The sequence below is a fragment of the Misgurnus anguillicaudatus genome, chromosome 8 (genome assembly GCF_027580225.2).
Source record: "Misgurnus anguillicaudatus chromosome 8, ASM2758022v2, whole genome shotgun sequence".
NCBI lineage: Eukaryota > Metazoa > Chordata > Actinopteri > Cypriniformes > Cobitidae > Misgurnus > Misgurnus anguillicaudatus.
Window position 1 is genome coordinate 32,106,828 of NC_073344.2, and position 15,158 is coordinate 32,121,985.

Genomic DNA, 15,158 nt, shown 5'->3' on the forward strand with positions numbered 1-15,158 from the left:
ACGTTTCCTTACTGCTATTACTCAATCTCAGCTCAGGGTTAGATACTGTCTGCCACAAATTATTACTGATGCGCCTCTCAGAGACTGGTATCTCTGGAGCACCGCTATCCTAGTTTTCCTCTTTTATTTCTCTGCACAAATATAAACCGTCAACTGTCCTACTCATACAAGGTGTTCCTCAAGGTTCAGTTCTCGGACCATTACTGTTCATCATCTATATCATGCCTATTGGACAAGTTATCTGTTGTCACTGTTTTCAGTACTGCTATGCTGATGATATTCAGATCTATGCTGCCTGCCAACCAGACTGCATTAACCAGATCACATCTCTCTCAGCATGTGTCAGTGAGCTAAAGACCTGGCTAAATTCAAATTTTTTAAGTCTAAACCTGTTCAAAACTGAAATCTTAATTACCTGCCCCCCAACTCAGTTTATTTAGAAATTAAACATAACAAGTAAAACTATACCATATAAAACATTTATAACATTCTTAAGATAAAACACTCAATATTTAGCAACCATAACATGTGACCACATGTGGACAATATGTGAAATTCTTGTGGACATTATCACCACATGTGAGCAACATCTCACCACATGAAAATATGTTATAATATAAAGCACCTGTGTGAATGTCTCATACGATGCAATACTTTAACATGTTTACATGTGAAATGTGTGTTTTTGGAAAAATTTTAATCACATGTACATAATGTGGTGACAATTTTTTTACACATGATCCACTGATTTCACATGAGATCCCATGCACTTTACATGGGACTTTGCATGTGTTTCACATGGGAATTCACGTGATTTACACAAAATTGTTCCAAAAACACACATATTGTTTAACATATGATTTTCACACATTACATTTCACATGTGCAAAATCACACACATGTAAGCACAGGTGATCACATGTGATTTTAACATGTTTTCATGCATCACATGTGATTTTAATGTTTTTACATTAAATTTCACATGTGTGGTCACATGCATGTGCTTTCTCTGTAAGGGGCACCCATTTAAATTCATGTTAAGTTTGGCATTATGGTTAAAACCAATCTGAGTGGAAAGTTGAATATAAAAAGCAACACAGCTTTCTAACATTTTTACGTACTCTTGCTTTAATGACAGCATGCACTTGAGGTGGCGTGGTCTTTACATGTTTGTGCAATACATCATTGTGGAGATTCGTGTATGATATGAGAAAGCTGTGCATGCAAGACAGCTGCATGTGCATGCAAGACATCTGAGGTAATCCAATCAATATGATCAGTGATTTGTATAATATACTGTATATGCCAAAGCTTTCATAATTCTTTTTCATTTTGCATCATACATTTTGCATAGTTCATATATTTACTTTTTAACCCTAAAATGTTTATTTTTCACAGGTATAGTCAATGTGCCCTCAAACTTTGGATGCCGGTGTATGTATTTATCCTTTTCATAGATTTATTTTGTGTGTGTAAGAGAGAAACCACACTATTGCTCCCCCTATATGTGCATTATTTAGTCACATGTCTTTGTCTGTCTGCAGCGGTGTGTTACACACGCTTTAGTTTCACTTCAGACTATTGATAGACTTGTACCCAAAGACACTCGACAGTGTGAAAAACCGAACAATGCACCACTGAAATCATGATTCACAATCTGAAAGGTATAACTGAGCAACTTTCATAAACTCTCAATTTCTGACCAGCTATTTAAAGGGGACAGCGAATGAAAAACCATTTTACCTTGTCTTTGTTGGTAGTCTACCCACATTCACAAACATACAAAAAGTGCTAAACATGCTAACATCTCAGTCTCATAGAAATACCTCTTTTAGAAATGTCAGCCAGAAAACAGCCCAATCTGAAAAACTGATGCTTATGACATCACAGGCATCTAACTGCTCTTCCACTTTAAAATAATTGGCTACATTTTTAGAGTGGCAGCAAAGTCAGCCAATCAGTAATGAGATTGCAAGTTAAGCCAGTAGGGGGAGCCAAATAGGTGCAAAACCACTTGTTTAAAATCCCCCACCCTAATAGAGCTTTCTGAGAGAGGTTTTTAGGAAGCTTCTAAGGCATTACAGACCCCAAAAAAAAAAAATGTGTCTACATGTTACATCACAGAACAAGGATAAATACTCCGTTCAATCATTCTATGTCACCTTTAATATGGGGAAAGCATGGTAACCTTTGATTTAACTTTGAAAAGTTCCCTGATGTTATATTAAGCAGACTACCTGTTCAATAAAGCTGTTGTGCAGATCAACTAAAAGTGCATAATATCTCTTATATCAAAACTTTTAATCTAACCAAACAGTCCGACCCATGTTGTGACACACACCACCCTCATCTGACCACTGACCCCATATGTTCCTATGAGTCTGAAGATCTATCTTGCATTTTTATTTGTTTTTGTGTGAAATTAGCTTTTGTTTTTTTAATGCTCTATATTAAATTGTGCTTTAGATAACATCTGTTTAGAAATGTATATGTCATTGCGTAATTGTTTCGAAGGATTGCAACATGAGGAAATGATTGTGGCCTGTAGAGTTTAAACAGAAGCTTGTGAGATCTTTCAACCATAACACCCCACCAAACACACACCCATACCCATACATAACAAAGAGCAGAGCAGAACTGTATGCAAAAGCACAAAATAATGTGAGAAATTCAGTGCTTGCATACACTGATGCCTACTTGAAAACTGATTTCTGACTGATTTTCCTGAAGGTTCTGCAGAAGAAGAACAATGGCAATGAATGCAGCATTACAGCCCAGCAAAATGGACCGCAACAGTAGTTCCCTTCAGGTACGCTGGTGTGTGTTTTAGTCATATTTGCTGATTTTCAATATAGTGTAAATCAGACCAGATCAAGACTAGGTGATCATCAATTACTACAACAATAGCGATATTATATCGCCTTATATATGGTTCTGCTCTGAAGATAATATGATATACAGAGGTAGACAGTCATCAGGGCACTTGTGAAACTGCATATTTGCATAAAACACTGTCTGTTTAGATGCTTTTATCTGTTTTTTTTTAATGGCAGTATAGATGTTCTCCTTTGCTTATAATATCCCACAATCCTGTGTGAGTGTGTGATCCAGGAATGTGTGAAATGAACAAAAGGGTCACGGATGGTCTCTCCCAAGAATGGTTAAATGGTTAAAGAATTACATGAAATAATGCTCACGATTATGCATTTGGCAGACGCTTTTATCAAAATTGACTTACAGTGCATTACAAGTCATACATTTTTCAGTATGTGTGTTTCCTGGACTCGATCCCAGGGTTACATTTAGGCATTTAGCAGATGCTTTTATCCAAATCGACTTACAAAAGCAAGGAAAACTGCAAAAATTATAACTAAAGCTCAATTTGTGACCAAAAAGCCAGCCATAAGGGTACATTTTTTAAAATTGAGATTTGTACATCATCTGAAAGCTGAATAAATAACCTTTCCATTGATGTATGGTTTGTTAGGATGACAATATTTGGATAAAACTATTTGAAAATCTGTAATCTAAGGGTGCAAAAAGAAAATCGAAATACTAAGAAACTTAGCAACACATATTACTAATGATAGATACATTTTTGATATATTCAGTCGTATGCAAAAGTTTGGGCATTCCTGAAGATTTTTATGATTTTCATTTATAAATATGTGGGTGTTTGGATCACCAATTTTATATAAATCTAACAAATATCTAAAGGACATCGTAATATTTAAGTAGTGAAATTAGGTTTATTGGATTAACAGAAAATGTGCAACATGCATCAAAACAAAATTAAGACAGGTGCATACATTTGGGCACCCTTGTCATTTTGTTGATTTGAATACCTACTAAGCACTGATTAATTGGAACACACAATTGGTTTGGTGAGTTCATTAAGCCTTGAACTTCATAGACAGGTGCATCCAATCATGAGAAAAGGTATTTAAGGTGGCCAATCGCAAGTTGTTGTTCTCTTTGACTCTCCTTTGAAGAGTGTCAACATGGAGGCACCAAAACAACTCTCAAATGACCTGAAAACAAAGATTGTTCAACAATTTTATTACATTTTATTTTGTGACCCTATAAAAATGTGACTGTAACACAAAGAATTTATTCAAGATGTTGTCTGTTTATGCCTGTTTTGTTACCGTGTCTAATGACCTGCAATTTAGTTCAAAATAGTCCATAATTGCAGACAAACATTATTAGCCCAGGAAGTTATTCAAAACATTGACATGGGTTCATGATGGTTACGTTCCATTGGTTTGAAAGTGGTTGTGGTTAAGTGCCACTAACAGACTTGCAGGCAGAGTTTGTTACAATAATTTGTCTTACAACTCGACACACAAGTGTACTATGCAGCCATGTCAGATAATATTGCAATATCGCATTGACGGTTTGGAAACCTGCATAGCTACACACTGGCAATCACACGGCAGTCATTGTGGAAGGAAGCTGCATGGGCAAAGTGCATTTAGATCAAGCCAATACAAATACTGTGTCCCCGTAAACCATGTTTATAGCATAGTAATGTAGTGTACTGGCATATAGCCCAAGTTGCTCATTGGTTGGTTTCATGTAAATTTGCGAACCAATCGGGGCATGTTTCCCAAGGTGTATGAGTTAGTGGTTGCTCATAGATGTGAGCAAAATTGCAAATATTAATTAAGATATTGCAAATAAAGGTGCATTATTATCCCCTTCTGACATCACAAGGGGAGAAACGAATTTCAATGACCTATTTTTTCACATGCTTGCAGAGAATGCTTACCTGAACTAAGTTCCTAGGTTGATCTTTATCACATTGTCTAGGTTGATAGAAGCACTGGGAACCCAATTATAGCACCTAAACATGGAAAAAGTCTGATTCATGATATGTCCCCTTTAACTGTGCAGTTTCTTAGTCTCAACAAAACATAAATACGACTGTCAGGCAGACAAAATTGAGTTTTTCTCCATGTGCAGTTGGTGGATGCTTTCACATCTTCACTGGGAACACTGGAGCAGCCAATGGTTGATGCACAAGAAACAGATGATGATCCAGTCAAAGATCCAGATCCCTGTTTACTCATAGAGTGAGTACACATCACATTTTCTATTCTGTGTATTGTTTACATTAAGACCATAGTCTGGGCCATACATAAGGATCATCCTGTAAAATGTTTTTATTACATTAAAAATGTAATAAATAATTATTCAGTGTCTGAATATTTTTGGGTCCCAAATGTTAATCAGTTTTACTGGTGGTCCACTGTAGAGGAAGAAATTTTGCATATAATATGTCCCAGTTTGCTTTATTTTGCTTTCCTTAATTGACTGTAATGTCCTGCACCCACTAGTGAAAGAATATTAAAAATATCAGATGTCTCAAATTTATTTGGTTGGACTGTATTATTTTACAGTGACCAGCAGAGGGCACCATTGCTTAGTGAATCAATGTTAGATTGCTGTTTCTATCATTAAAGACGCTCCAAGCGAATCTGTGTGACGTCACTTTTTGTTGATGTTTGAACTGTTTTCAAACAAAATGGAGCGTAGCTAACTCCTCCACCTCCCTTCCGTGCTTTCTGAACGAGTCATGAACGCGTCCAACCCCAACTTCCAAATCCTTCTTGTCGTTTTTTGGCTGGAACACTTTGTTACGTTTCGTGGTGGTAGGTTTGACCACTTTGTTTTTGATGCAGTTTGCGAAGCCTACAGAGGCCGTGGTTTTTACAGTGTTCAAAGGACAGGCAGCTAGCAGATAGTGAGGAGATGTTTACTGTATGAAACTAAAAAAATGTATGGCCTAAGCGTGTGAATTCACTTAAGGCACATTTAAAGGACATGAAAGCAAACCCTACAAACTAGGGCTCCAAAATATATTGCTTTGTATCAAAATTGCAATGAATGCATCTTCATGCAACATTTAGAGCATAAAACTGTTTTGTATGCCTTTGTCAGTGGTTTCAAATGGCAGAGAGAAATCACAGATGTTTAAGAAATGCAAGGCAGGAGATCAAGTCATCTGGTGAAGTCATCCTATCGCAATATACATTTAAAAAATAAAACATTGCCATGTCAATTTCGCACAACATCGTGCAGCACTCCAGCGCTGGGAAAATATTTGACAGAACACATGTTGGGTAAAAAATAAACATATGCTGGATTGTTTCAATGCAATGCTTGGTTGTTTCAACTCATGGTTGGTTTAACAACAACCCAGCATAGGTTTATTTATAAACCAACATGTGTTCTGTCCAATATTTACCCACAAAAAAAACCTAGCACAATTTAGAGTGAGGACTATTATGAGCACTGACTGCACTCATCTTTTTGTCTCTCTGTAGGATAGAGGGAGCGATGACCGGTGCGTGTTTACAGAATCCTGCTGCTGATGCTGATGGTGTGGGTACGAGTCTGAGTGTGTTGGATAAACTGATACACACACACCCCATCTGGCTTCTTCTTTCTATCGACCAGCACGAGGTCACTGACATCCTTCTAAAGCAACCAGCTGGGGTAAAACAGGAAGAGCTGCTCTTTACATATCTAAATAAGAATAAATACAAACATATATTTATTTAGATATTTTGTTAACTATCCTATTAAATATTTTTATTTACTGTACAATCTTAAAAAAGAAAGGTTCCGAAATGTTCTTCCTGTTCAGGTATTTCTGGTGTGGAGGTCACCTGTCCTTCAGAAGAAAGTCTTATCTTTCCACATGGATGGAACCTCAGACTCCATCAATCACGTCCCTGTCAAGGAGAGCCAGTATAGTATGTTGTTATCATATAAAAAAATAAGCTGAGTCCTAAATGATAAACAACACACTTTGCACTTACTATGTACCGTCTAGTCGTGTATGAATTTCAGAAGTAGTGTCGTCCCAAACAGAAGGCTTAATGATTTTTTCTTAACTGAAAGCGGTTTCCCAGAAGTGTTTTGAACTGTTTTGTCCAACAAAAGCTTAGGGGGTTTTCACACCTGCCTTGTTTAGTTCGATTGAATCGTACCAGAGTTCGATTGCTCAGTTGGTGCAGTTTGTTTGGGCAGGTGAGAATGCAGCAATCGAACTCTGGTGCGTACCAAAAGCGGACCAAACAAGCGGACCGAGACCAGCTTGCAGAGCTGGTCTCGGTACGCTTTCAAACGAACTCTAGAGCGGTTCGTTTGTGGTGAGAACAGGATCCGAGATCGAACCGACCTAACTGCAAAAGTACTGCGCATTTTGGACTAAACCAGCTGCCATAGTCAACTGCGCAGTGCATTATCGGATGAGGAAGTGTTTGTTGACCGTTTCTATTAGCAATATTAGCACAATGACAAATCCGGACATACCTGGAGTTGCGAGGAGGTGCGGGCGGAGCCTCGGAAATTTTTTGTCTTCGCCGTTTGTAGTGCATTAAACCGTTGTTTTCAAGCCGCATCCGCGATTCATTCTGAAAATGAACAGTTTGTCTAGAGTAACGTGACCAGACGTCCCCGTTTTCCGGGGACAGTCCCGTTTTTTGGTGTTCTGTCCCCGACTGAAGGTGTCCCCGGAAATGTCCCCGTTTTACAGCACGTCCAAAACAACCAGCAAATACACTGAAAAACCCGATCAACATTTAGGCTTTGTAGTACCAGACCGGAGCAATCATGTAATGATTATTTTCACCAGCAGAGGGGGCCGCGAGATACTTATTACTTGCGCACGCCACTGATTTAGCGATGAAGACTTTACAACGATACACATGAGAAAGCATCATTATCATCAATCAAGTTATCATAAGATATGAAAACAGTTAAAGTTATGGGGGCTTAAGGTAGTAACTACTCATGTTAAATTAAGGTAATAAACCAATGAAGTGAACTGATCACAGTATGTTACGGAGCATTTGTTTTCTGTAGGCTAAATATGTTTACATTTTGCATGATTCCTTCTGTTCTTCACGTTTACAATGTTATGAAATCAGCTGAAGTAGTACCTTAGAAGTCATTTTTGATGAAGTATGTCTCTTGTGTAAAAAACGGGAGAAAATAGATCTTTAGGCTACAGAAAATGTTCAATTTATTGAATTAGAAACACTGCAAAAAATGACTTTCTTATTAGTATTTTTCTCTGTATTCTGTCTTAACCTTTTTGCCATTATACACTTTGGGTACACACTGTGTCTGTTTGTTTTGGAGGATGGATTGTTGACTAAGGGTGGATTATTTTTCATGCAACACTGCTTATTATTGTAATCATTTTAATAAGAAATATTATATGAACTTTATAAGATACTTAACTTTGTTTAGTGCTCTTATGAATCTTTTCAGTATGACTTTGTTAAAGGTGTTCCAATTGAGTGGGGGCTGGGGTGGTCCCAGACCTCCTATAAGCATTGAGGAGGACCCCCTATAAAGCTATAAAGATATTACTTAGAAAATACTACATGAATTTAAAATTCTCGTGCTGCGCTGCCACAAAGCGATACTGTTGATTATTTGTTCCAATTTTGCAATAAACTAATTCAAAAGATTTTTGAAAGGTTTTCTTGAGGAATTGATAGATGAGTCAGTGTGGAGGTCGCATATGCAGGCTGCATTCTTCATCAAGTCTGGTTTATTTAAGTTAACTGAGCATTACATTCACAAGTCATAACCATATTACTACAATGTACGATTAACTAAGAATAATAAACTTTATCATTGTTAATATTCTGAAATAAGACAGTCTTGATGACGAAATGCGACCTCTGGAGGCTGCAGCCTTTGTATTGAGAAAGGCAAATGTCTCTGCGTGTTAATTATTTTTACCAGGTTAATGATAATATTCTTTAGTTACTATGTTTAGTTATTATCTTCAGTATAATCTTTAGGGTTATGGGGCTTTCAAAAAATTCTTCTCTAACTATTTTTTTCATATTAACTTGAGGGGTAAAAATGGTTAGGGTTTGTATAAAATAATAGTCCATAAAGAAAGTAAATTCAAACCTTGTCTTTCAGAAATAAATCAGAGAAATCATTAACACTAACCTACACCTAATCATAACTTATATGACATAACTAAATACCCCAAAGTGTCACATTATTGCTAAAATATTACGTCTAAATGGGATTCTTAATAATGGGATCTGGCAACACTCTAAATTCTGCAGCACCCGCGCCTTCAAGGCTTAAGTCAATCTCCATAATTTTACACTAAACTATACAGTAAAACTGTCCTAACTTAATGATATATGCAATATGAGTCATTTTGAAAAACTAACTAACTAACCATTTAGAGATCTTCACATTCTAGAATATGAAAAACTAACAGAGGTCCGGATCTCTGTGACCTCATAGCTGGCTACAGCCATGAGCGTATTGTCTCCGCAGGTGAACTTTGCTCTCACAGCATCTGATAGGCCAACCCAAAACTGCAAACGTTAAAAGTGTCCAGTGTCATTTTTCAATTGGGTACTTACAGTGCACTTTTTATTTCAATGTAAACACAGTACTTAACCTATTTATACTACAAAATGACGTAGATTAGTGCAATTTGGGATGCACATATAATAGTTATAGAGTAATATGTTTGCTCTAGAAGTACAGTATTTGCAGTTAAAAGTCACAACAGTTTCCTGACAGCAAGCGTGTACAAGCAGTTCCAAGAATTTCTCCATCTGGATTATCAGACCCATATTTTGGCATGGACACAATTGCCTGTGCTATAGTACAGGATGTGTTACAAAAGGTTTATGAGCACCCTGCCTGCCAAACACGGCATCCCCAAACTAAAGGGATACCCTTAACCCCATAGCTTTAATTGTGGATGGGACAGTAGAAATGTAGATTACATTCTGTTTACTGTACATACACTAATGATAATCTGGTTCTAAAAGCATTATTCTTTATTCCTAGCATTTTCTCTGGAGGAATCAAGAACTGGTTTTGCAGACCTCTTTCACCTTGTGGCCTTTTACTGTATAAGCAGGTAACACTTTTGAAACTAATATTGGTAAATCTTAGACAGTGGTTAGATTTACTCTTTTCTCGCCACTGACAAGATATCTCATCAATTAAGTGAAAACGCTTCCCTGCCAATGACGCTTCCCTGACGAGTTTTTAAAGTAATCTATATTTCTGCTATTATTCACAAGGTAGCAGTCTTACCCAACTTATAAAACATTAAAGGAATAGTCTACTCATTTTCAATATTAAAATATGTTATTACCTTAACTAAGAATTGTTGATACATCCCTCTATCATCTGTGTGCGTGCACGTAAGCGCTGGAGCGCGCTGCGACGCTTCGATAGCATTTAGCTTAGCCTCATTCATTCAATGGTACCATTTAGAGATACAGTTAGAAGTGACCAAACACATCAACGTTTTTCCTATTTAAGACGAGTAGTTATACGAGCAAGTTTGGTGGTACAAAATAAAACGTAGCGCTTTTCTAAGCGGATTTAAAAGAGGAACTACATTTCCCGGCGCAATAGCTCCTTTGGGAGCACTTCGACTCGCCTGTAAAGTCCGCTCCCCTTCTCCCTCTCATAATGGGAGAGAGAGGGTGTTACTGCGCCGAGTCGAAGTACTCCTAAAAGTGCTATTACGCCATAAAATATAGTTCCTCTTTTAAATCCGCTTAGAAAAGCGCTACGTTTTATTTTGTACCACCAAACTTGCTCGTATAACTACTCGTCTTAAATAGGAAAAACGTTGATGTGTTTGGTCACTTCTAACTGTATCTCTAAATGGTACCATTGAATGAATGAGGCTAAGCTAAATGCTATCGAAGCGTCGCAGCGCGCTCCAGCGCTTACGTGCACGCACACAGATGATAGAGGGATGTATCAACAATTCTTAGTTAAGGTAATAACATATTTTAATATTGAAAATGAGTAGACTATTCCTTTAAAGCATTCACTGACTCAAAATCAGTAAAAGCTCTGTGTATGTTTTGATCTTCGTTCTAAACCTGATCTCTAACAAAAGTCCATTACAAAAATTATTAGTTTTTTGCTCAAAAGTTGGTATTTTTGAAGAAACCTACTAATATTTGAGAGGTTATAAAAAGAGAACAAATTAAGATAGGATGGAAAAAATTACCAGTTTTTTTAAGGCAGAGGGTCTGTTCTTTCATTTGATGTATTGTATATTTATGTATTTATAGAAGAACATTTACTGGCATTAAACTTAAACGCTGGCGTGGAAAGAGTTTAAAATAACTAGTGGAGTTTGCAAAGATAAGCTTAATTTGTATTGCTTATATGGTCAGGGAATTTTAGCAGTCAAAAAATATAATATAATGCAGAGCTATTCAATTAGTTCATGAAAAGCATCTCAAATGAGGGTCCGGAGAAATATCAGTGATGATGACTACATTTTCCTACATTGAAACATACTCATGTTATATTTTGAAACTGCATAAAAACAAAATCAGTGCATTGTACAACAGGCTTTTTCTACAAACATGTATTTTGAAACTGCATTCAACAACATTAGTGCATTGCTAGATGTCAAAGTAAACTGTTTCTACATCCAGACATGTTTATATGTTGTATTTTAAAATTGCATAACAACATCAGTGCATTATAAGATGCCCAAGTAAGCTTTATTCTACATTTAAAGGGGTAAATAAGAGCCATATCACACTCATTGAGAATTTAACTTATTTACTCACTTCAGTGCACATAACAAAAAAGTTTATAATATGGAACATAACATTGTTTTAAGCTGTTTTTGTCAAAGCTAATTATTTCACTACCTCTATTTAAACTACAATAGCCAGCTTAATAACTGGCAAACATTTGGCTATCTTCTAATAAGACAGAATATGATTTTAGATTTAGCAAGAGCAGTAAAATCAGGTGTATGTTTGTCAGCGCGATACACATACAGTGGTGCAGGTGCTGGGCTGTGAGTGATGGGTGATTAACTGTTACTCGTTTTAATTGCATTCTTGTGTGAGAACGATGACTTGCATAATATTTCTGTTACGATGAAAAAACAGACAGAAAGATCCCAGAGCAGATGACAAAATATTTATTAAATAAATGTAATAAAGTCAGTAGCACGTCTGGGCGCAAAGGCCACTCCGAGGCAGACGGCAAAAGGAAACCACACACACACTGGGCTTCAGAGATAGACCACACACGTCCGGGCAACTGCCACACTCAGGCGAACGGTGGGAGAGAGAGAGAAGATCACACGCGTCCGGGCTACTGCCACACTCAGGCGAACGGTGGGAGAGAGAAAGGAGATCACACGACACAGCAGGAGAGATCCACAGCTCACTAGGGCACAACGCCAACTCGACAGGCGAGCGAGATGATCCTGAGGCGGGCAGAGAGAGAGAGAGCGTTAGTGGTGCTGTGAGTAGGCAGGAGACGCTGGACAGCTCCCCAGGAGCTGCAGTGAGAGTCCTTAGTTCGCTGAAGGAAAGGCAGTCTATTAGCAGCGGACGAGAAAGCGGAGATCAGCCGATGACAGAAACTGGAATCCAAAATCTACGGGTAGCAGATAGCACAGATTAAACGGGGCAAAATAAAACTGACAAGAGTAACTGGGCAACAAGACAGGACAAGACTAGAATCTAGCAGCGCTAGAAACCGGCGAGCACATACAAAGACGGACTTGCAAAGAACACTAAAACACACAGAGTTTAAATACTGAAACAATTGGCCATGAAAATATGCTGCAGGTGAGTGGCGCAGGTGAAACAGATAACACTGATTACACCCATGATTGAAACGCGCACATGAAACTATAAACACAAAACACCAACACAGAGAAACCAAAAATAAAGCAGTCAATGAAACCAAAGTCATAACAGGACCCCCCCCCCACGACCGCCACCAGGCGGTCCAAGGGAGGGCTCACCTCGTCGCCGACGGAAGTCCACAATCAGGTCAGGGTCCAAGATGTCCCGGGCCGGTACCCAACACCTCTCCTCCGGACCATAGCCCTCCCAATCCACTAAATACTGAAAACCCCTGCCCCGCCGACGCACATCTAAAAGGGATTTAACAGTGAAAACTGGGGCACCGTCCAAAAGCTGCGGGGTGGGAGGGGTGGGTTGCAGAAGGGACAGGGTTAAGGGGAGAAAAGAAAACAGGCTTCAGTTTAGATACATGAAAAACTGGATGAACCCGACCGAGAGCAGGAGGCAATCTGAGCTTGACTGTCACCGGGTTAATAACCTTTTCAATACTGTATGGCCCAAGGAAGCGAGGTGCCAGCTTGCGAGATGGCCCTCGGAGAGACAGATCCTTGGAAGAAAGCCATACCTTCTGCCCACAAATAAAGCGGGGCGCGGGTCTACAGTGACGATCAGCCGCGGCTTTGGTCCGTCTGGAGGTCTTGAGTAATGTATTTCTAGCCCTCCTCCAGGTGCGTCTGCAACGTCGAACAAAGGCTAGCGCAGACGGGACCACTGCATCGAGTTCTTGATCTGGGAAAAGAGGGGGCTGAAACCCCATAGAAGCCTCAAACGGAGACATCTTATGGGATGAAACAGGAAGAGAGTTATGTGCATATTCTATCCAGGGCAACTGTTGGCACCAAGAGCTCGGATATTGAGATGTCAGACAGCGGAGCGCACGACTAAGATCCTGGTTAGCCCGTTCACATTGCCCGTTGGTCTGTGGGTGATAACCTGAAGACAAGCTGGCTGTGGAGCCGATCTGTCTACAGAACTCTTGCCAAAAACGGGAGATAAATTGGGGACCCCTATCAGAAACTACGTCAGAAGGCAGACCATGTAAGCAAAAGACGTGTTCTATCATAATCTGAGCCGTTTCCTTGGCAGAGGGGAGCTTGGGCAGAGGGACAAAATGCGCTGCTTTAGAGAAGCGATCAACAATGGTCAAAATTACAGTGTAACCTCTAGAACTGGGTAAATTGGTAACAAAATCAATGGCTATGTGAGACCAGGGACGGGAAGGGACAGATAAGGGCTTAAGCAGACCTACTGGGGCTTGATGAAAAGCCTTATTGCGAGCACAAACCTGACAGGCTAACACAAACTGTCTGACATCGGAACCCATAGAGGGCCACCAAAATCGCTGACGGACGGCAGCCAGCGATCTCCGAACCCCAGGATGACAGACGAACTTGGATTCGTGACCCCACTGGATGACCTCGGAACGGAGCGATCTTGGAACCCAAAGCAGACCCGCTGGGCACCCCTCTGGCACTTCCCCCTCCCGTCCGGCCTCCCTCACCCGCTGTTCGATGCCCCAACGCAGAGCGCCCACCACTCGCCCTTCCGGGATAATGGTTTCCTCTCTGACAGAATCGGAAACATCGAACAAGCGAGAGAGAGCATCGGGCTTTGTGTTTTTTGAACCAGGCCGGTACGAGAGGACAAAGTTAAACCGGTCAAAGAAAAGTGCCCAACGAGCCTGGCGGGACGTTAACCTTCTGGCTGAACGGATATATTCCAAATTTTTATGATCCGTCCAGACCAGAAAAGGTTCCGAGGTCCCCTCCAACCAGTGACGCCACTCACCCAAAGCCAATCTGACGGCCAGCAGCTCCCAATTCCCTATGTCATAGTTTCGTTCTGCCGGGTTAAGCCGGTGTGAGAAGAAAGCGCAAGGATGCACCTTGCCATCCTTAGACGATCGTTGAGACAAAACGGCACCAACCCCGACATCCGAAGCATCCACCTCAACAATGAATTGAAAGGTAGGATCTGGAATAGAAAGAACAGGAGCAGTGATAAACCGGGACTTTAAATTATCAAAGGCCTCCTGAGCCTCCTTACCCCAGACAAACCTCTCCTTAGTGGAAGTGAGAGCCGTAAGGGGTTGAGCAATCTGACCAAAGTTTCTAATGAATCGCCGGTAAAAATTGGCGAACCCTAAGAAACGAAGTAATGCCTTACGGGAGTCGGGGACAGGCCACTTGGCCACCGTTCTGACCTTGGCTGGATCGGGACGTATCTCACCCTCGGCTATCACAAAACCCAGAAACGAAACCGACCTCCTGTGAAACTCGCACTTCTCCGCCTTCACAAATAACTTGTTCTCAAGTAACCGACGTAAGACTCGGCGGACATGCTGAGTGTGTTCCTGCATAGAGGGAGAGAAGATGAGAATATCATCTATGTACACAAAGACAAACTTGTTAATCATGTCTCTCAGCACATCATTAACCAAAGTCTGGAAGACAGACGGAGCGTTACAAAGCCCGAAAGGGAGAACGCAGTACTCAAAATGTC

The 15,158-nt window shown here is 39.8% G+C and overlaps 1 protein-coding gene across 1 annotated transcript in view; it reads left to right on the forward strand.

Annotated features, from left to right (window-relative positions):
• The first annotated feature begins 1,537 nt into the window (after window positions 1-1,537).
• The window catches only part of LOC129450128 (ras and Rab interactor 2-like), a 34,781-nt gene continuing 21,160 nt past the window's right edge, over window positions 1,538-15,158 (forward strand). Inside the window, exons 1-6 of the mRNA XM_055212614.2 lie at window positions 1,538-1,664; window positions 2,731-2,809; window positions 4,966-5,075; window positions 6,330-6,501; window positions 6,653-6,761; window positions 9,853-9,925. Of these exons, the coding sequence (XP_055068589.2) occupies window positions 2,750-2,809; window positions 4,966-5,075; window positions 6,330-6,501; window positions 6,653-6,761; window positions 9,853-9,925 (524 nt within the window). The 5' untranslated portion in view covers window positions 1,538-1,664; window positions 2,731-2,749. The remainder of the gene's footprint in view (window positions 1,665-2,730; window positions 2,810-4,965; window positions 5,076-6,329; window positions 6,502-6,652; window positions 6,762-9,852; window positions 9,926-15,158) is intronic.